Source organism: Mauremys mutica, chromosome 12, assembly GCF_020497125.1.
Source record: "Mauremys mutica isolate MM-2020 ecotype Southern chromosome 12, ASM2049712v1, whole genome shotgun sequence".
Taxonomy (NCBI): Eukaryota; Metazoa; Chordata; order Testudines; family Geoemydidae; genus Mauremys; species Mauremys mutica.
The window spans coordinates 10608807-10631764 of NC_059083.1; the positions used below are offsets into that span (position 1 = coordinate 10608807).

General features: G+C 49.5%; 1 protein-coding gene across 1 annotated transcript; it reads right to left on the reverse strand.

The window, feature by feature from the left end:
• Nucleotides 1–8566: 8566 nt before the first annotated feature.
• On the reverse strand, nt 8567–22521 carry LOC123345637 (C-type lectin domain family 2 member D-like). The gene is made up of 6 exons (XM_044982629.1): nt 22500–22521; nt 16473–16697; nt 13750–13866; nt 10435–10616; nt 9648–9751; nt 8567–9066 (listed from the first exon to the last, which is right to left on the reverse strand). Exons 2-6 carry the CDS (start codon nt 16630–16632, stop codon nt 8937–8939), a joined length of 693 nt encoding a protein of 230 aa, XP_044838564.1. The 5' UTR covers nt 16633–16697; nt 22500–22521; the 3' UTR covers nt 8567–8936.
• Between the last annotated feature and the right edge of the window lie 437 nt (nt 22522–22958).

Below are 22958 nucleotides of genomic sequence, written 5' to 3' on the forward strand. Positions count from 1 at the left end.
CCTGGCACTGTATTTCAACATTTCTTATTTCTGCTTAAAGGTACATTCAACATTTCTTTAATCCATTCTTATTTTTACAATAAAATTCATTCTACTTTCACAATCCCTCCTTTTGGTCAAGCTCACGCCAAGACCAAAATTTTACTGGGTTCCACATATTAACCGTTCTTTATCTTTGTTCATCAGCAATATTCAAAATTATCATATTAGCACTCTGTTCTGGGGCAGTCACTGGAGTGGCATGCCTTACACAATTTTGGGTACAACAGGAGACTAACTGAAAACATACAAAAATTATTAGGATTTCAAACAGGATAGTCAGGGCTCCCTGAAACAACCAGTTTCCTATGCCAGAGAAATTGAACAGGTTACTTAGCCACTTCCATAAAGAACTCGGCTCTTCATGGGGAAAATATGCGATTTGTTCTAAGTGGCTAGCGTGATTTATTACCTCATTGGTATTGTCAGGTATAAACACACAACATTGTTTTCCAATGAGAGCACAGGTCCCTCCTTTGGCCGCCAGCACTATGTACAATGCCTGACGGTTTTGAAGGGCCACCTGTTGGTTGCCCCTGTTTCTTTGGCCAGGGCTCTTAAACTTTCTCCAGTTTTATTTGCCATTATTTTAACTACTTCTTTTAACCTCAGGAGCCTTTTTTTTTCCTGGTGTATTACTCCCTCAAGTGGGTTAAAGGAACTGCCAATAGTCTTTTCCCAGGTGTCATTACTGTTCCATATTGTGTTAAACGGACAAAGTTCTCCAGTGAGCTCTGGGGAATTGAGTGGGATAGCCAGGACAGGAACATCAGTTTGAGAGTGGGCTGGGATGTGGCTGCAGACCCAGCATTTAGAAATATTAAGGGTCTGAGTTATCCACACTTGCTGCTGGATAAAAGAATTGTCATTGTGGATTCCCCAGACCTTCAGACATCAACAGCCGAGGAACAGGCACCACCAGAGGCGCATGTTGGAGGCAGGGCCCTTCTGGTTCTGACAACCTCAACTGAGGGAACTGCAGTCACAGTTTTATGTCCACCAGGCAGCAGGCGCTAGGCTCACTACTGCTTTTTCTTGGGCCTTGCTTTAGGTAGTCGTCTGCCTCTGGCAACCCTTACGAGAACGTAGATTGTAAGGTATTGCAGGCTGTTCCTCTATGTCATCTTCTGGAGTCAAAAATCTACTCTGTGTGGTCCTGAGGTGATGATTGGTTCGCTGGGGGTGGTGCATTCTTACACGGCAAAGCATGTATCCATGCTGCGGATGCCAGAAAGTTTAACAGCCGTCTGGGTAGTAAGCAGTACCTGATGATTCTTTGATGCTCTTTAAGTCTTTTTGCTTCTTTCCTTGACTCTGGCTATAACAATGGCCTTCACACCTTATCTTTTCCTGATGCATTCATTCCTCATTCACACAAACAGATTGAGAATACAAACAGTAGTATTTTATATCGAGCAAAAAAGGCATTGCAAATTAAACCTTGCTAAGTTTTACAATTAATAACCAAGACAATTTACATTGAGACACAGGCCTTCAATGTTTCTCTAATTTACTTAACATAGACACTATAGAGAATCCAGTCTTTTACTACCTAAATCTTAAAACAAAGAGTTAGAGAGGGCCCAATTTGTAATGCATATGGGAAAACAGAATCTTATAGTCCCAGAGGGTCATTTCTTTCTGCTATTCAAAAAGGGTGGCTAGCAGGATTAAATCAAATTATACTTTAATTCTTATGGGACATTATAAAATCCTGCTCCTACATATCCCCCTTTTGACACTAAGATTATTAATCACCAGTGTCACTTCTTATTTAGTCCACATAATAGAAAATACTGGGAGGTGATTTGGGCCTGTGGCTTTAGCTTTGCATACATTTGTTTTATCCACCAGCACATTTTAAACATTTGAATTAAACACATACAATTTAAAACCAAAAACAATTAGGGGTAGTAACAGTATGCCAGTAGTTGTGGGAGACCATCCAGAAAATGTTATACCAATGGTAAGCTGTTATGTCTTTCTGCAGTGGCAATTCTTAACATGTCCCCATTTGCATGTATAATATTAATGGTTCTGTTTCCCACATTGTTTTGTTTGTTTGTTTTTAGGAACTATGTTACCTTTTTAAACAGATAATTGGTAACTGTTTGCCATTCAATGCCACGACTGATAGAGAACTCAGCTAAATCAGTGCTTACAGTAAGCTGAGACTTTTTGGTTGTGGCAAATAGTAAATGTGATTATTGGTAAACACAGTACTTACATTACATGTACATTTGTCTACTGGTGGGTTGCTAACACTTTTATCCTTTTAAAACACTTCTTTCCAAGAATTAACACACACATTGCCCGTTATACAATACTTTGGTCTAATTATTAATTTTATCCCACATACAGGATCCTAGTGAGATGTCTTTACTACAGGGCTTTGGAGCAACAGGCATGGATAAGCATACCCACTTTTGAGGAGTCCACTTGGTACAACCTCTAGTGTCCAATAGTTTCCCTTCCTCCCAGCCCACTGGCTTGAGGTTTGAGGTAGCCAGAAGGATCCCAGATGCAATCTGTGGAGTGGGCTAGCTTTCCATATCTTTGCTTCCAGAGCCTGTTGGTGTGCAATTTTAACAACAATTTCTTCACTTAACAAATTTTGTCTTACCGTACTGGAGACATACTGCATCCAGTTATATTGATTGTTTAATACCTATTTTTTTCTTTGCTTTAACAGATGTATTAAAACCTTAATATTCTCTGATATTACCCAAAACATCTTATGTTCTAAATATCTGCATTTTAGTACATTCCATAGCTATTGCAGTATGTTTTTTTTTTTTAACTTTTATTTGTTTTTGTAATAGGTTGTTCTGTAGCTGGTATTGGCTTTCTCTGATTTTCTGAAAGACAAAAATAACATTTTTCTACCCCTTTCAGGGTGGCATTGATTGTTGCTTAAAAGATTCCTTTCTTTTACAACTACCCTTGCTGATTGCAGGCAAAACAGAGGAATTACCCCCATATTTTCCTGTGTGTGTGTTTTAAGTTTATTCACAGGTAATAGCTGAGAAGCATCATTACCATATTACCTTAAAGGATTTTTCCAAAAATCATACACACTATACGTTGTTACAGGGGTACTTACTAACATTACATTTATTTCAATGTTTAATATTAACAATAACATTTAGCATCAAATCTCTTAAAGGGATCTTGTTATATACCATGTCTTTTATTTAGGCAATTTCTTTTGTGCTGGCAGTTTTCACCTTCCTTTATCAGTTAGGTAATTTGCATCAACACAGGCTTGGCTTTTGGATTCAAAGCCATCAGCAGAGCTCAGAGACTCTGTCTTAAAAGGGACACAATCAACTTCCACCAGAGTTTTGATTTCTTTCCACTTTCAACTCCTGCTTACAAAACACACAGAGATCTGAAAAAGAAAACAATCTATTGCGGCTCTTTTTGGAGCCCTAATAGGATTTTAATTCAGTAGCATATTTCATTTGTATTTCTTTTACCCCTTTTTACAATATACACTGCACATGTCCTAGGGAAAAGGCACATTCCTTCTATATTACAACTTTTTTTTTAAACATTAGCCATATCAATTTTTACATACGATGTAACTGTTTCTTTTTTCTTACAGAGTTTTCATGTACCCTTATCAAAAGTGACAGTCTGATTACAAAGAGCCATTTTAAGGCTCAGTGTTTTTAACATTGCTTCTTTTTGTTTTGTGCACCTCACCTCTGCTGTTGCTTCAGAGGGGCACTGTTAAAAAAAATTTTTATTCTTTCACTACAGCTCTTACCTGCTATTGTTACCAAAAAAAACCAACAACAACCAACCAAACAAAAAGACTCCAGAATCTCTCCCTATTCTCCTGATTTTGACTGCCCTATTGCAGCCATGACTTGGTTTTTATTTAAAAAAAACATTTTAAATTTTATAAAGAATCAAGTTACCCCTTAAGGGTTAAATGCTAAATCCCAAAGCCAAACAACACTAATTACCTGTGTCTTGCAAAAAGGTCTGTCGGTTTTGCAACTTTGAATTAAGAGTCAAATGAACTTTTTGTGGCATTAAAAACAAAAACAAAACTAATTTATCTTACACCTACAAAACAGTTTTACAAACCAGATGTGCTGGTTTAGATTTTTAGAACTTTACATATTTTCACAGACAAATAGATACATACACATTTTCACAAAATTTAACTGCTTAATTCTCTCCAGCCTTTGCAGAGTTAACTTTTCACTCTCTTTCCTTAAATCACTTGTTTTTCTCCCAAAATAACACCTTTATCACCTCAGATGTCACCATTTTAAGTATTGTTCCAGGGTTCATGCCTGCACTTACTGCTTTTCTTCCTCCTTACACTATGCCCTTAGGGCTTCCAACCTGTTTATCAGTTTCTTTATCTGTTGCTTGCCTGCTTTTCTGGGCCCGATCCTGCTTTTTTTTTTTTTTTAATGAACCGTTTGTGAGTGATACTGTGGTCACTTCACAATTTTGAAATAAATGTTCAAGGAAAGGGACCAGGAAGGGTGGGGGCTAGTTGAGGAGCCCACCTTCTTTGCTGAATTGGTAGTGGAACACTAAAGAATCAGTTTTTGAGGCAGACAACAAAGGAGAACAGAACAAGGGGCTTTTTGTCCTTTTTACAATGAGATGGGAGTATTAAGGGGGCTGGATCGATCCGGGGTGGGTTTTTGAGAACGGGGTAAAGGGGAGCGCTCGGTCTGGTGGTGGGAGAGGAGGCTTTTAATAAAGCTTTTAACTTATTATTTGAATATTTGAGAGAGGCGAGTTTTTGATTTTGTCCAGCTACGATTTGCCTCTTCCCATCACTGAATGAAACAATTAACCTCTTCTTTAGCCAATTTAGTTTTAGGTTGGCCGAGTTTGTCCTTTAAGACATCCACTCGGTCTTTGTTCCAAGATTTTAACAGTGGCCACTGAGTTTTGGGATCCCCCTGAGTTAGCCTAGACCATTTTTCCAGAAATTTACAGGAGTCCGGACCCATCCTAAATACATAAAATGAGGCGGCGTTCGTTTAGGGAACTGTCCCGACTTAGACGTCTGGTTACCCATACAGGAGGACTTCACACACCAATCGCACAAGAAGGAAATTTGGGTTAGGAGCCCACAGGCTACTGCCTCAATTGCCCTTGCTTTCACACCAGGGCTTTTACCCAAAGTGTGGTGTGGCTGCGATTGTGCAGATACCACTCACTCAGACCGCAGGGACAGGAACCCCTTGGTCGGCCGATCCCCGGACAGAGATGGCACCCAGACTCAAACACTCCACAGAAAGACGGATAGACACAGAGACAGGACAGTCCTCAGTCTGGACAAAACACAGAAATAATTACCTGACCAGATTCCTGATGTCAGATCCCGAGATCCCTACCAGAACAGAGTGGGAACCAACAGGTTCAATGGCGTAGACTTCACTGTGGTCGTGCACCTTTCCGTTCTGGTGGAGGACCGCTCGGGCCAAATGCCCAGGTGCCGGCTTCCACGGTCGTCCTACAAAAACAGTCAGGAATCACACAGCCCCAGTGAAGACGGTTGCCATCTCGGTGGAACCTCCAAATTGTCAAAGTTAGACTCAGGACTCACAGTTTGTCAGACCACTCTGTTTATTAGTACAGCGCTCTGCTAATAACACCTTGATAATGTGAGCACCATGGAAGACACAAACTATCTTATTTATACAGATAAAAGGATGAGAACTTAACAAGATAACAAAGGAAGCAGAATCAGATAAATTTACCTGGGCTAGGCATGCATATCTTATTTCCTTACTAACTATTACCCATCTTCTGTTAATGTTTTGCCATTAGCACCATTGTTTATGCCTAATGTTTCTTTTCCTGGCACCTGTATTTCAACATTTCTTATTTCTGCTTAAAGGTACATACAACATTTCTTTAATCCATTCTTATTTTTACAATATAATTCATTCTACTTTCACAGGGGGTGTCCTTCAGGAAACTGCATCTCAAACAGTGACTGGACTATAAAAGTGAGGGGCAAAACACCCCATGTTCCCTCTCCCTACCCAGCTCTCTCTTTTCACCTAAGATGACAAAAGAAAAAGCTGTTGGACTTTGGGAGCAGATCCTGGCTTGAGAGTTTGGTCAGCAACGTCACTGTGAACCTGTGGTGAGGGACGGCACCTTGTGCCGAGTCTAAGTTGTTTAGTGTAGAAAGTGTTTTATCTTTATTGCTCTTGCAGCCGTTCCTGACTTTATGCCTCATTACTTGTACTCACTTAAAAATCTCTTTGTAGTTAAATAAACGTGTTTTAGTCTTTAATTACAACTAATCCAGTGCTGTGACTGGTTTGGGTAACTCCATTTAAGGTAGCAGATTGTGTATGTTGTTCCCCTTAGAGGGGCAATGGGCTGAGTAGATCTGGACTGTCCAGGAGAGGGCTGGTTAGTGCACAACATGTTTTGGGGGGGAAGTCTGGGACTGGAAGTTGTTAGAGAGCTTATTCCTTCACTCTCCCACCTCCCTGGTCCTTCTCGCATGGACAGAGAGCAACAATATCTCCAAGTCCGAAGGTGCAAACAATTCAATGTTTATTGTAGTGAACTTCCAGCAGCTTAAATCCAAGTTCCTTTTTCCTTATTTTCAAATCCCAACTTACTTCCTGTTTGCCCCTAATTCATATAGTAATATTCTCAGCTATACCTTAACCAATCATTCTATTAAAATTTACCTAACCAATGCTAACGTATTGTAACATGATTAGCTAACCAATTATATCTCACCACTTTAATTAGTTTACACCCAGGAAAATTAATTATACAGCAGACAGAAACAATCACAGAACCAGACAGAGACCATGCAAATAAACATACAAAACAATACAGAAGTGAGGATTTCACAACTACATCTATACAGACATAAGGGTTCTCCAGCTGTGTCTATTGATAAGTGAGTTCTTGCCAGACAGGATGCTCTCAAACTCAGTTTCCTTTTACATGTTTTAGGCTCTTCCCTTTCTCTGGAGGTGATAGATCGAATCACCTTCCTAACAGCCCCAGATTGCCTTATTTCAATATGACTAGTTTGGAATGTGAGGATGTGACCATTTGCTTCCCAGCTTATGGCTGCTTAGCTGAAGAACCAGGCCTCACACTGCCACAGTAAGAGAAGGCCATTACACAGACAGACAGTGATTTTTGATTCTTTCTTTTATAACTAGCTAAGTGATAAGAATAAACCTAAATTCTTACAGTATAGGCCTTTGCAGACAGGCCTGAATATCTATATCCTAACAGGAGTGTGTTGGTCACCCTGCAAGTAGTGACCAAGGCTGGTGGGCCCACTATGGCACGGGTGACAGGCTGCTGGACCAGGGTTGTGGCCAGGCACAGACACTCAGGACGTGGCCTGCAGGCTGGTTGGCCCAGGTTGGGAGCTTCTGCACAGGACTGTGAGGCACCCCAGGCTGCAGGGCAAGCGGTGACCCAGCCTCTCCCTGGCTGGGATCGCACCCTGGAACGTTTGGTTCCCACACACTGGCTCACAGGGGGGTTTCCAGAGACTGAGACAGAACTTAGGACACACAAAGGCTGAGTTTAAACAGATTCATGACCTTCATTTTGATTCAAACAGGACTTCCTCTCCATGCAGGGTTGGGGGGGGGGGGACCCCAACCCCATAGGGAGGGCCTGGAAGTGTCACTTGCTACTAGATCAGTGCACTAAAACCAATATAATTGCACACCTCACTAGTGTTGTTTTTAAAATTAGCATGAAGAACAAGTTTAAGCTTTGTTGTAGTCTGCATTGTCTGCCTGGACTGCTCAAGACCCAAATGCTTGTGGGAGGAATTCTGTATTTGAGCTGGCTTCTTAAATACCTTCCTGCTGTTTCACATCTGATGCTCCTTGATTAAACATGTAGGAGGTTTAATCAAAGTGATATGAGCTACAAAAGTGAAATCTTGGAAGAGTGTTGCCATTTTCATAATGTAATAAAATAAATAATGTAACGATAAATAGTAATGCACTAATAAATAGTGTGTAATAAGCATGTCATACAAAATCCAAATTATTTCCAAGATCACTACTTCTATTGTGCTCAGGTAAGGGAGAAAATCCCTGGAAATATTTATTTTTAGAGGGGATTCACGAGATTTGATAATTTTCATGAAAAGGGTTCACGGGTTGTTAAAGTTCGGGAACCACTGCCTGTAGCAGGGCTGTTATCCCGCTCCGGTGGAAAAAGCTACACTGACTGGGGAAGCAGCCACAGCTGGGGCCATGCCCCATCAGGCCACAGCTTGCCCTATACAAGGGCCCTGTGAGCCAGGAGCTAAGTCAGTTTCACTCTAGTACTGGAGTGAGCAGAGCAGAGGCAACAGGAGCTGGGGAGCACTAGCCTGGTAACTCCCCCGGCTGAGGCCTTGTTAAAGGCTGAAGAGAGGTACTGGGGCCGCAGAGGTGCAGCCTGGGAATAGGCAGAGGCAGCTGGACCTACCCCCTTGCCAATGATTGGCCATTACAGACTGCGTCTGCCCCAGTGACGGGGGGGGGGCGGCGGCTAGATGATGACTGGCAGTAGCCACTGAGGCAAGGTGGGTGTAGAGGGTTGGGGGTTCCCCTGGGAGGGGAGATCAGAGTGTGGGAGTACTGCTGGGGGCAGAACCCCAAGGTAAAGGGCACTGGGGTTCGGGCTGGAGACTCGAGACCTGACCTAATGGAGGTGGGATAGAGATCCAGTTACCCTGAAACTGCACCAGTCTCCCCGAGAGAAGGGTCACAAACGGCAGCATTAGGGTAATTGATGACTAGGACTGGATAAAATCCTGGAGACAGACTGACTAAGAAACAAAGGAACCAGGCTGCAGCATGGAGGGGCCATGGAGGGGACTAGAACCAGGCTTTGCCACAGCTGGTCTCCAATTCCCTTGTTCACGAATCCCCTCCCACAGGGGTATCAGGTTTACTGCAGATCCATTTTCTTGGTGTGCTGCAGCTTGATGTGACAACAGTGAAATCTTCATCCAGCTGCGCACAGTCTGCTCCTCCATGTATTTCAAACCTGTAACCCAGAAGCAATTGGAGCTAGAGTCAGTGTGTGCCAGGCACAGACCAGGGGAGACACCCCAAGTCAGGGAGGGGATCTGCACTCACAGCCAGGGGCGGCTCTAGAAAATCCGCCGCCCCAAGCAGGGCGGCGCACCGTGCCGCTCGCGTTGCCCTTCCCCGGTCCCGCGGCCGGGGCAGAAGTGCCTGCGGACTGTCCCGTGGCCCCGCGGCTCCGGTGGAGCATCCGCAGGCATGCCTACGGGAGCTCCGTCCGAGCCGCAGGACCAGCGGACCCGCAGCAGTCATGCCTGCAGGAGCTCAACTGGAGCCCGCAGGAAGAGGGGACCCTCCGCAGTCATGTCTGCGGAAGGTCAGCCGGAGCCAAATGCCGCCCTGCCGGCAAAATGCCGCCCCACGCACCTGCTTGGCGCGCTGGGGTCTGGAGCCGGCCCTGCTCACAGCCCCTCAGGATCCCACTTCCTGCACCAGCACAAGGCCCCACTTGGGCAAGAAGGGATGTTAAAGCAATTAGTGGGGCATTTCCAGAGCCTCTGATCAATGCAGGGGTGGGGGGTGGGGCGGGAATAAACTCACCAATGGTCAAACTCGGTCCCGTCGGCCCATTTCCAGACCTGGCCCGCATCCTTCCAGAGGCCGATCCAGTGGTCCAGTTTGCCTTCGTATGGGAGCAGGGAACCCTTAGAAACCCAATAAAAGCATCAGCTGTGTTAGACCCTGACTCTGCTGCTCCCCCACCTTGGGCAGTGGGGGATTTCTAGAGGCCTCTTCCATGGTTACTGGGTGAAGGGGGCAGATAAGTATTAACTCTTCACCCTCCCTGGCCTCTTTTTTGGGGCTGTGGCACCTATTGCGTGTAGCAGGGATTGAGCTGCAAGGTCACTGTCCGCCCAGCAGCCCCTTCTCAGAGCACAGCAGGGCCAGGAGGGAGAGGGAGCTGCAGGGGGAGGGCAGACAGACCCCTGCCACCAGGGCAGGTAAACTGATGGGAAGAGGCATAAAACAGACCTCACCTCCAGCTGGATTCCCTCTGCCCCACCCATGAGGAAACCCTGGGGCTGGGCTGAGCTGGGGGGGCAGGTTCTCACCTGCTCCAGCCCCAGGCAGCCCATTGGCCTGGAGCTGACTGAGCCGGCCCAGCCCTGCACAGCAGGAGTCTCTGGCAGATGCAGGGTCGGGGAAGCTGGAGCCCCAGGTCCAGCCAGGATTCAGCTGCCAGAACCGCACTGACTCTGGCTGCCCAGCCTGGGAGGCACCCGGGCTCCTCTCTGCCCTACAGGGGCTGAGCCCAGCCTGACTCCAGCCCTGTCTGTGGTGCCAGCGATCGCTGGGCTTGGCACAAAGCATCTAACCGGCTTCTCACCAGCTCCTGCAGACTCTCAATCCCGGCCAGGGAGGCAGCGTGTGACGAGCAGAAGTTCTGGCTGTAGGTCCAGTTCCCTTCGGACTTAGAAAAATAGTAACATTTCCCTTGGATCCGGATCCAGCCGTCCGGGCACCAGGAGGCAGCAGGGGGGCATGGAGGAGGCTGCTTAGATGTTACCACTAGAAAACACAAAACACAAGGGGAGAGCTCGTCCCATCTCATCTCTGTGGAGAACGAGCAGGGACAGAAACAAGAACTGCCCGATGGGATCAGACTGATGGGAGAGACGGGCCAGTCTGAGAGTGGCCAGCAGCAGCTGCACCAGAGGCCACGGCCCAGCAACCCGACACGCAGCGTGGCTGGAGTTTGTTATGACACACACTGCGGCAGTGCCAGAGGCCAACCAGGCCACAGCCCCCATTGGGCTGGGGATGTACAGAGTGTGCAGCCAAGGGAATGGGGAAGGTGAGAGCAAGGGAGGAGTGTGTCTGGCAGGGGCACTGGAATGGGTTGGTAAGGGGGGGGGCCATGCCCCTCCCCCATGTTTTAATGTGGGAGGGCCAGGCCTGCCCACTTGTTAACCTGGGCATAGAGCCTCGGGCAGGCACGGTGCTGGCGGCGGCAGGGGCTGCACTTCATGGCTGGAGAGCTGAGACGGGGCAGCACCAGCCTCTTCCTGGCAGGGGGCTGAGCTGGGCCTTAGCTCCCCTCCCCCCACCATGGGGCCCCACCCCCTGCTCCTCTTCCCTTCTGAGTCCCCGACACCTGGCCAGGCCAGAAGCCAGAGCCGGGGTGTGGTAAGAGCCACCCAGGGAACCTGGGCTGCTGTGGGGAGCTCCAGACACTCCACCGGCCCTGGGGGGAAAAGGAGTGGGGGAGGGGCCACAGTTCCTGCACGGGTGCTCTGCCTCCCCCCGCCCCCCCAACAGGTCCCACGCTCCTGCTGCCCAGCACATGGATTCTCGTACAGGCTAAGGGCAGTGTCATGTGCTCACACCTTCCACAGCCACATCTACAGAGCTGGGCAGCTCAGTCCAGGAGGCAGCGCAGGGTGAACACCGAGCGGGTCACTTCTGTGACTGCTCTCATGGGAGCAGGTACAATAGGCAGCGGCAGAATGTTAGAAGTTCAGAGCCTCCAAACCACCAGCAGGCGGCAGCAGAGAAGCTGCCAGACCTGCTGGGCCCCAGACACGGACACCTTGAAGACGAGGGGCCGTCAGATCCAACAGCCTCTCTGAGCGGGTTTCCCTCCTCACCCATCTCGTGTATCAAAGCCTCAGATCCCCTGGAACGCAGCCTGCAACGTGTGACTACACTGAGGGGAATGTGGGAGCAGTGAGAGCATCTTCTAATAACCCCAGCGAGCAGCACCCAGACCCCTCGCCCAGCGGCTAAACCCTCCAGAACCCCACTGATAGCCCCACAGCCCCACACCTTGCTGCACAATAGAGCGACTCTCACACTGAATGGAAATAGCCTGTAATCGCACATCCCGTACGCACCAACTGGCCAAGTTTAACGCCCCTGGGGAGCCTTCCCTTTGGAGATCCCTGACCCCGGGGGTTAAATTCTCAGCAGCACCACTGCAGTGATGGGGGCTCCCCCCCACAGCTGAATAAATCTCACAGCAGCAATGCTGTAGCCCCTGCCAGCCCTGCTGTGGGGACAACCAGGGGAGGGGCAGCAGGAAGATGAGGCCAGGCCAGGCTCCTCAAAGCCCTGAGCTGCAGACAAGTTACGCTGCTCAGTGACGATCGGACACTGGATCCGTGTCAGTCCATCCACCCAAACAGCTGTGAAGAGAAAGTCCCCGAGTGTAAAAGGGAGCAACAGAGGGGCTGGAATCGGGAAAAGAGCGACTGTCTTGTGTTCGCTGCCCTGGACGACTGGGGCTCAGGAGATCTGGATTCAGTTCCAAGCTCTGCCAGACTCCCTGCCTGACCCAGAGCAAGTCCCTGAGGCCGGATCCACAAAGGGACGGAGGCGTTTGCCAACACTGAACTTTTAGTCACCTAGGAAACCCCTGGAACAACAACAACGGGACCCACAGGGCCTGAGCTGGGTGCCTGGGTGCCCCACACAGTGAATGGGGGGGAGCAGTGCCTAAGAACAGGCTCCACAACAGCCAGCGCGCTAGACAGGGGCTGCCCAAGCCAGCCAATAGGAGACAGTGACAAGGCCTGTGCCCTACGCCCCACCCCTCTCAGAGCTCAGCCCCTCAGCCCTGGCTGCAGGGAGGGGCCCAGCCCTGCTAACAACCTGCAGCGGGGACCCCCCGCCCTGGAGTCAGGTACCTACGTCACTTGGGAGAGCGAGTGCAGCAGCAAGTCCCCAAATCCACTGAAAATGGCAGGGGGTGGTGGTGAGAAGACGACCTCACTGATCACCTTTAACCCACTGGCAGGGCTCTCACCCCGACGTGAGACCCTGCTTCAGTCCCCTCTCCCTGGTGAGCAGGGATTGGAGAACAGGAAGTTCCCACCTCTCAGGTGGGCGCCCTAAGCACTAGATCAGAGGGATTCTAACTTTCTGGCCCAATTAATATTTAATTATTCAATTAAATCAAAGTGGAACAACATCAGCAGGAAATATTGAGACCCCCCCCCCCATCAGACTGTCCTACAGCTCAGTGGCTGGGCACTCCCGTGGGGGTGGGCAACCCCAATTCAGATCCTGTCTCCCCTCAGACAGAGGAGACTGGAACTAGGGTCTCACATCCCAGGGAAGGGCCCTACCACTGGGGCAGGGTTAAGGGTGGGGGGGTCTCCTTGTCCCCCACCTGTTTCACAGAGGCCGGCAGCCTAAGCACACCTGCCAGATCCCGCCCCACGGGTTCGACAGGCCTCTGGGTGCCGAGAGCCAAGCAGCAGCACACGCCCAGAAGCAGAACACGAAGGGCTGAGGGAACTTCTACAGCAAAAGTGTCGTCCCCAGGTGAGCTCAGGGGCCCCCAGGTTCAGTGGCAGCCAGGCAGGGGGTTGGCAGATCACAGGGTGCCTGAAAAGGAGACTTCAACCCTTTAATGCCCTTTGTGGAATGAGGCCATGGTGCCTTGGCTCCCCCGCCACAAAACAAGGACAAGGACACGTCCCTGCCTCACAGGGGTGTGTGGAGAAATCCGTTAGTGTCTGTGATACTCTCAGGTACGACAATGGAGGGGAGTAGGGGGGCCATGAAAGAGCCTAGAGAGGCTCCTGTCTGACCTGACTGCTAAAGCAGAGAGGCCGGGGAGAGATGAGGTGGAGCTGTGAGCCGTGAAGGAAGAAAGCTCCACACCCAGAGACTGAATCATCAGGGGTTGAAAACTTACCTATCAAAGCTGCTACTAGAGCGACGATGACGACCATTGCAACCACAATTCTGGCTCTGAGGGCAGCTGGACGATTCCATACTGCAGGTTTCCTGGAGCTGGAATTAGCTGGATGACCTGGAAGATCAAAACCTGTTAATCATAGAATATCAGGGATCTCAGGACATCATCTAGTCCAACCCTTTGCTAAATTTTATTATTTTTTTTTTTTGAAACTCCAGTTCCCTAAATGGCCCCCTCAAGGATTGAACTCACAACCCTGGGTTTAACAGGCCAATGCTCAAACCACTGAGTTATCCTGACTCAAATTAGAATAGTTTGCCATCAGGCTCTGATCTGACACACATAGGAAACCTAACCCTAGCTCCATGTGTCCTACCCTTTGGAACCCTAACCCTAGGGCGAGAAGCTCTACCTATAGGAACCCTAATATTTATTTTGAAGTCTTAAATGGTTCTGTCTCAGCTCTGGACACAAATATTAACTCGAACTCCCATTCAGACTGCAAAGGAGAACATCACCCCCCAAACCACCAGTTCAATTAATCCCTAGAAAGGACCCTGCAGAATTCAGAGGGATTCAGAGAAGGATGGAGGATGACCAGGGGCCTGGAAAATCCATGACAAGAGTTTGAAAAGCCTAGGATTGTTCACCATAGATGGAGGTGAAAGAGAGGACAGGATAAACAGTCTAGGCAATAACAGGTGGGACAGAAGGTGGACTGGGAGCTTCTGGTGATAAAATTGCGGGAGAGAGATAGCTCAGTGGTTTGAGCATTGGCTTGCTAAACCTAAGGTTGTGAGTTCAATCCTTGAGGGGGCCACTTAGAGATCTTGGGCAAAAAGTGGTCCTGTTAATGAAGGCAGGGGGCTGAACTTGATGACCTTTCAAGGTCCTTTCCAGTTCTAGGAGATTGGTGTATCTCCCATTATTGCCTTTTTATTACCTCAAGAGTTAGCTGACCAAATGTTTTACTGAGACTTCTTAGAATCAAAACACCTTGATATACAAGTATGTAGCCAATATTTATAACTTCAACTACAAAAATTCACACACACAGATAGGTTATGATTTGCTGGTTATGATCATGCTTTCTATAGACACCTTACATGACACCCTTTGTACAATATTGGCTGCAAATATATAACAGTGGTTGCAACAATGATCTATATGGTCACAGGTTATGTCAGTAACGTCACAAGGGGATTGTGGCAGGGCAGGGGTAAATCCCTTGAGTGCTCTGCTAAAATGCTGGCTAAAGCCCTAATGTCTGGTAGGGAGGCCAGGCAGTCAGCAGAGAGCCCAGCTGCAGGCCTAGATGAGGGCTGGCTCACTGCTATGAGCTAAGTAGCGACAGCTGGGCTGAGGAGGGCTATATAAGCCCTGAGGAAATCTCAGTCAGGAGGCTAGCCTGGGAGGGTTACATCTCTGTCGCCTCACCAAAGGAAAGGAGCCTCACGGGCCAGGAGACCCTGGGAGGGTCTGACTGGGGATAGCTGTTGGGGGAGAAGTGGAGATAACACTGTTGCACTGTAAATAAAGACACAAGGGTGAAGCACCGAAGGTGATGTGGGGACTCTATTTTAACCACCCAACACAGGTTTCCACTCTCATGCCTGGGCCCTGTGTAGACCCTGTGACACTGGGGGCTCATCCAGGATCCCCCTAGCCATCATTAATAGTGGCTGCCAGCATGGAGGAGACCCTAAAGTGGCTGGTGACCATGGTGCAAGAAATGCAACAGTCCCAACAGTCAGAATGACAGGCCCTGATGATATGGCAGGCAGGCCAAAAGCAGACACTCCAGGAGGTTATCAGGGAACAGTCAGTGACCCAACAGATCTTCCAAAAGGTGGTGAGTCTAGCACTGGGGGACGGGACCAGGATGCCAGGGTGGGGCTTTGCAAGATGGGCCCCACAGATGACCCAGATGCATCCTTGGGGACTTTCGAATAGGTGGCTACTGCGGCCGGCTGGGAGTGGGTGACCTGGGCCCTGCGGCAGACCATGTGATAGAGATATTCAATTAGATTACAGAGTTTAGAAAGGAACTATTTTTTCCATATAATTAGTATAATTAGACTGCAGAAGTCACTGCCACAGGAAATTGATAAAAAGAATTTAGGAAACAAAGGGACTGAGCATTTATATGGTTAACATGAAATATCCAGAGTTGCCATAATTAATAAGCAAAAGGTTGGCAGGAACTTTGGAAGAGCACCTGCATCCCAGGGAGTGTAAATCCAGGGAACCCCTGCTGGAGTTCAATCTTAGCAAATCCTCTTCCCTAGCATCCAGAGACACATCTGGGGGCATGATAAATTCACTGGCAAAAACACAAATGAATGTGCTGTGGCCACAGGCAGCTACACCTGCTCCTGGCCATGAACGAAGGCAGGGCTCTGCATGGGTTATGAGTGCAAACACCTACGCTCAGACACTGGAAGGACAAACAACCAAAAGGAAAGAGCAGTGACAGGAGCGACCCAGGGAGACGTGAGCCAAACGTTTTCAAGGGGATAGAACACGTACAGTCCTAAAAACCATACGTGCAACTGCCGCACAAGAGAGCACGTGCTGCACGAGCCGAGTCCATTGGAGCAATACAGCCCCTGCTGCATGGGGCGGGGGTGGGGGAAGGAGGAGGAGGAAAGACAGCTACACCCACCCCTGAAGGCATCTCCTCCCTCCAGCCTGTTCCTAGGCAGGGAAGCTCCAGTTACCTGGTTCTCCTCCACTCTCCAAGTCTGTGGTGTGGTTAAGAGGCTGTCTAGGGGGATCTGCTTCCGCCCAGTTCCCCATCTCTCTTCTCAGGGAGGCAGCGATGGGTGCTGGACTCTGATCAGCTTGGAGCCAGTTGCAAGAAATGGCTCTAGCAGCCATGGCAGAGTCAGCTCCAGCCAGTGCAGTGTCCCTGGCTTTGGCTCCTCTCCCAGCTGACCTAGAATCTGCAATGACACAGTCAGGACAGCATAAGGGTCAGAGGGTTTGTTTGTGGTGTCCCATCCCCCATTCATCAGAACAAAAGCCCAGAGCACGAATAGTGCAGTAACCAACCCGCTCCGGTGTCATCAGGCCCCTCATTGAAGATTCCCCATTTCCTCTCACTCCTCAATTTGGAGCTGGGCAGGAGAGGGAGAACACTGGATGTGGGGTGCAGGCAGGGATGTGCACACGCCTTTTATGTCTGGTGTGCCCTGGTACACAATGCAGAGCCGTGCGTAGTGCCTCCCCGTGCACTGGCAACTCTGGGAAGTTGGAGGGGGGTGAGTTTGAGATGCAGCTTTGGGAGGGGCACAGACACAGCACCTTGGAAGGGCTCTAAGGGACACAGTCTTCCCCACCCCCTTGGTTGGATAAAAAAAAAAATCAGTGCTTTAAATTTTGATTTTTTTATTTAAATAAATACAGTTTTAAAAGAAACCAATTTAAAATTAAACTTGAAATAACAGCATGTTATGGCCTAAATTTATTATAATCCATTAAAATAACTGAAATTAAAAGGAATAATATTCCAGCAGAACATATTTGCTGATGAAGTCTTGAAGGAAGTCAGGCCACTGAACTGGTGCCAGTCACTAGCTACGCACCGGTGACAGTTTGTTAAAGCAGCTTTGGACAGCAGTAGCCTCTTGTGCAGGTACAGAGAGACCATTCTCTTCATTTCAGTTTATTCAAAAGTTAAGAAACCGATTGGGAGCTGAAGAAGAAGCAAAGCTTGTTTTGCTCTTCCAATCCATGGATGAAAACTAGGTGCGAGAAGGTGAGCTTTGGAGCCGTGGTTCTCAACCTGCAGGCCAATCAGCACACAGCTGCAGCTCATGTGACATCCTCAGGGCCATACAGGTAGTATTGGATGCTGCCCACAATGGTTCATAGGTTGAGAACCACTGCTCGAAAGTCTTAACGAACATGGAGCGGGAGCCACACAGGACTCAGGCATTGCACCACAGCTCCTAGCTTGTAGGTGGCTAGAAAATCCAAGAAACACCATTGTGATCCACAAAGCTGATTTAGGCGCACAGGCTCCTATCAAATGAATGGGGAGCCAACACATTAGCTGGGGAGCCACTTAAGCCAACCAATGGGAGATGCTGACCAGTGGGGTGTGTCCTAATCTCTGCCCCTCTGTCAGAGATAGGCACCTAAATCCAGACCACAGGGAGGCTATTGACTACAAAAGCCAGAGAAAGAGGAGATGCCACATTATAACCTCTAGTCCAGTGGTTAGGTCATCACATGAGACGTCCAGATGAGTCACATGAGGCAACAATGCATATCCTCAAAGGCTAAAACATACACCTAGAGAACTTTTAGTCTCATAAACTTAAGTGCCAAGTGAGTTTAGGGGCCTATCAGAAGTTTTGTGGATTGCAGCGGAGCCAAAACTGGGATTTAGGCATCTAAGTACTTTTGCTGATCCCACCCATGGTGACTAAAAGCAATCAGTTCAATTCACTAACTACAGGTATTTATTACCTTATTTATTTATTTATATTGTCATAGCAGCTATGATCCCTGCTCATGGCCAGGATACATGACTTTAAGTAATCAGTTTTAAACGCAAAACATGTTTTGAGAACCCTTTTCCCCCTAACGTATCCATATTTAAGGTATTTTTATTTAAAAAAAATAAAATGCTGAATTTAAGTTTAATTGAAATCTGAGTCCCATCCAAATAAAGCTTGACCAAAACCAAAAAAATTCCCAAAAATTAAAAGTTGAAAATCTGAATATTTGTACATGTAGCTATATTATTTAAGCAATTAATGTGTGTAGATATAGTGTATCCTCCTGGTTAAGAAAAAATACCAAATTTACTGTAAAAGCTTTATTTAGATGTAGATCTACAGGTTTTAATGGTTATCAGTTTGAGAATGAGCCTCCCTTTAGGAAAAGTAACTAAAAAGTAAAAATGGCAAATTAGATGAAAACTGTCCGTTTAAGTGGAGGTACCTGCTTGCTGCTTTAAATCATGATTAACAGTGGAAATTTAAAATCTGGTTAATTTAAGTCAATCTGCCTTCATCCCTCCCACCCAAACACTGACAGCTCTGAGGGGTGGGGGATCTGCATGGGGCTGGGGGGTTTCCCTTCCCCCCTGCACTGACAACTCGGGAAGTGGGGCCGGGGAGCTCTGCCTAGGGCAGGGGTGGTCTGTCATTTTTTGTCAAGGTCCACAGTTCTTGGCCAAGGTGTAGTAAAGATCCAGATGCCAGAGAAAATACCACCCCCCCCCCAAACTAATGATAATAAGGTTTCACAGTCCATTCAAAAGTGTCTGGTGGTCCGGATTGGCCTGTGGTTTACCTATTGACTATCCCGGTGTAGGGCTTGGAGGGACGTCAGCCCACCCCCACGCACTGACAGCTCTGGGGGCTAGGTGTGGGGGGGAGGGAGGGCTCTGCATGGGTGGTGGGGGGGGGGAAGACTCCCCCTCCCCGCACTGAGAACTCTGGGACCAGGCGGGGTGGGGGGGGAGGGTTAGGGCTCCCGGTTACACACACCCAGGGCTACAGCTGCAAGTCCTGCCCCGCGCTCACCTGCTTCTCCCCCCAGTCCCGGGCTGAGCTCCCCACGGCCGCCGCAGGGGTCACTGGGCCGGGCCCGTGTTCCTCCGCGGGCTGCTCAGGGCGTTTCCCCTCCCACACCAAGGGCCGCCATCGCTCCGGAAGTTCTGGCTCCCCCCGGAGAGCCCGTGTCCGCTTCCGGCCCTGCCCACTGCCGCCATGACATGGGGTGGGGGGAAATAGCCACTGCCCCCCTCCAGCCTCCCCCTCTCCTGTCTCCGGCGGGGCCCTGCTCCCACCCCCCATAGGGAAACCGGCACCTGCGACAAATGCTGCGGCCCCAGCCCCGCTCTCTCCGGCCAGCTGCGCCACGTCACCCCAACGCGGGTTCCGGGAATAGGCAGGGAGCCGCCAGCAGCCGGAGCCCAAGGTTCAGCAGGGGTGAGTGGGGGAGCCTGGGGGTAGCTGCATCCCTGGAGCTGATTCAGCGCGTCCCTGATCCGGCTCGGAGACACACGCTGCCCGGCCCGGCTCTCACCTGGGACCCGAGCGGGCAGAGCCAGAGCCCTGCGCAGCGCCCAAGGAATTGACCCGCCCCAAAGCGAGGCCAGAGCCTCTCATCCCATTTCTGATTGGCTCCAAGTCAGAGCTGAGCCAATCGGCGCTCATAGGGGGACCCCACGCCAGGAAGGATGGTCCTGCCATCGCTTCCTGACCCAGGGGGACAAGCCAGGGCCCGCACTGCAGGATGCAGAACCCACCTTCCCCACCCCCAGCCCGCTGTCTGTGCGCGCTGGGGAAAAGGAGGAAGGTTGGAAAATGATCCCAGCTACACACAGCTAATGATGGGGAGTAAATGAGCTGTTACCGCTCAGGAAAGATCTTGGAGTCACTAAACCAGGGGTCTCAAATACACGGCCCGGGATGGGGCTCTTGAGTGTGGCCCACCAAGCTCCCCGCCCCTCTGCCTACCTGCAGCATTGCTCCCTGTGGCGCCCACCGCTCTCTGAAGCAGCTGGCAGCACACCAAGGGGCGGGGGGCACCACCCTCCCCACAGCTCCCATTGGCCGGGAACAGGGATCCGTGGCCAATGGGAGCTTTGTGGGAGGCATGGCAAGAGCAGCGCATGCAACCTGTGGAACTCATGGCCAGGGGATATTGTGAAGGCCAACACTATAACTGGGTTCAAAAAAGAATTGGACCCATCCTCCATGAATGTATCTATCAATGGCCATCAGCCAAGATGGTCAGGGGCACAGTCCCATGCTGGGTGTCCCTAAGCCTCTGACTGCCAGATGCTGGGACTGGACAGGTCATTCAATAATTGCCCTGTTCTGTTCACTCCCTCTGAAGCATCTAGCAACAGCCACAGTCTGAAGACAGGATACAGGGCTGTGCGGACCGTTGGTCTGACCCAGTTTGGCCATTCTTATGTCTAATCCAGTGGTTAGGTCACCACATGGGACGTCCAGATGAGTCACACGAGGCAACAATGCATATCCTCAAAGGCTAAAACAGACACCTAGAGAACTTTTAGTCTCATAAATTTAAGTGCCAAGTCAGTTTAGGGGCCTATTGGGTTTGTCATAACTTTTGTGGATTGCAGCAGAGTCGAAACTGGGATTTAGGCATCTAAGTACTTTTGCTGATCCCACCCATGGTGACTAAAAACAATCAGTTCAATTCACTAACTACAGGTATTTATTACCCTTTTATTTATATCGTCATAGTAGCTATGATCCCTGCTTATGGCCAGGATACATGACTAAGTAATCAGTTTTAAATGCAAAACATGTTTTGATAACCCTTTTCCCCCTAACGTATCCAGCATATAAAATTAAATGCTGAATTTAAGTTTAATTGAATTCTGAGTTCCAGCCAAATAAAGCTTGACCAAAAACAAAAAGAATTCACAAAAATTAAAAGTTGAAAATCTGAATATTTGTACATGTAGCTATATTATTTAAGCAATTAATGTGTCTAGATATAGTGTATCCTCCTGGTTAAGAAAAGATACCAAATGTACTGTAAAAGCTTTATTTAGATGTAGATCTACAGGTTTTAATGGTTATCAGTTTGAGAATCAGCCTCCCTTTAGGAAAAGTAACTAAAAAGTAAAAAATGGCAAATTAGATGAAAACTGTCAGTTTAAGTGGAGGTACCTGCTTGCTGCTTTAAATCATGATTAACAGTGGAAATTTAAGTCAATCTGCCTTCATCCCTCCCACCCAAACACTGACAGCTCTGAGGGGTGGGGGATCTGCATGGGGCTGGGGAGAGTTTCCCTTCCTCCCTGCACTGACAACTCTGGAAGTGGGGCTGGAGGAGCTCTGCCTAGGGCAGGGGTGGTCTGTTATTTTTTGTCAAGGTCCACAGTTCTTGGTCAAGGTGTAGTAAAGATCCAGATGCCAGAGAAAAATAATACCAAAACAAACAAACAAACAAAACTAATGATAATAAGTAAATAAAAAGATTTCACAGTCCATTCAAAAGTGTCTGGTGGTCCGGATTGGCCTGTGGTTCACCTATTGACTATCCCGGTGTAGGGCTTGGAGGGACGTCAGCCCACCCCCACGCACTGACAGCTCTGGGGGCTAGGTGTGTGTGGGGGATTCTGCGTGGGTTGGGGGAAGACTCCCCCTCCCCGCACTGAGAGCTCTGGGACCGTGTGGGGTGGGGGGGAGAGTTTGGGCTCCTGGTTACACACACCCAGGGCTACAGCTGCATGTCCTGCCCCGCGCTCACCAGCTCCTCCCACCAGTCCCAGACTGAGCTCCCCGCGGCCGCCACAGGGGTCACTGGGCCGGGCCCGTGTTCCTCCGCGGGCTACTCAGGGCGCTGCCCCTCCCGCAACAAGGGCCGCCATCGCTCTGGAAGTTCTTGCTCCCCCCCGGAGAGCCCGTTTCCGCTTTCCTTCCCCACTTCCGGCCCTGCCCACTGCCGCCATGACACGGGGTGGGGGGAAATAGCCACTGCCCCCCTCCAGCCTCCCCCTGCTCCCAGCCCCCCATAGGGAAACCGGCACCTGCTACAGATGCTGTGGCTCCAGCCCCGCTCTCTCCGGCCAGCTGCGCCGCGTCCCCCCAACGTGGCTCCCGGGAATAGGCAGCAGCCGGAGCCCAAGGTTCAGCGGGGGGTGGGGGGGATGGAGGGTGCCTGGGGGTAGCTGCATCCCTGGAGCTGATTCAGCGCATCCCTGACCCAGCTCGGAGACACGCGCTGCCCGGCCCGGCCCTCACCTGAGACCCGAGCGAGCAGACCCAGAGCCCTGCGCGGGACAACCGCCTCCGTGCGCAGCGCCCAAGGAAGTGACCCGCCCCAAAGCGAGGCGAGACTCTGATGCCCCTTTCTGATGGGCTTGTCTCTGACTTGGAGCCAATCAGCGCTCATAGGGGGACCCCGCCCCCGTAAGGACGGTTGCGCTCTCACTCCCTACCAGGGAGATCACCTGACCCGGGGGACAAGCCAGGGCCCACACTGCGGGATGCAGAACCTGCCTTCCCGGCCCCCGCCCGCTGTCTGTGCAGGCCGGGGAAAAGGAGGAAGGTTGGAAAACGATTCCAACTACACAGAGCTAATGATGGGGGGGTAAATCAGCTGTTAATCGATCAAGAAAGATCTTGGAGTCACTAAACCAGGGGGTCTAAAATACGCGGCCTGCGGGGCCAGGGCCGGCTATAACTTTTTTGCTGCCCCAA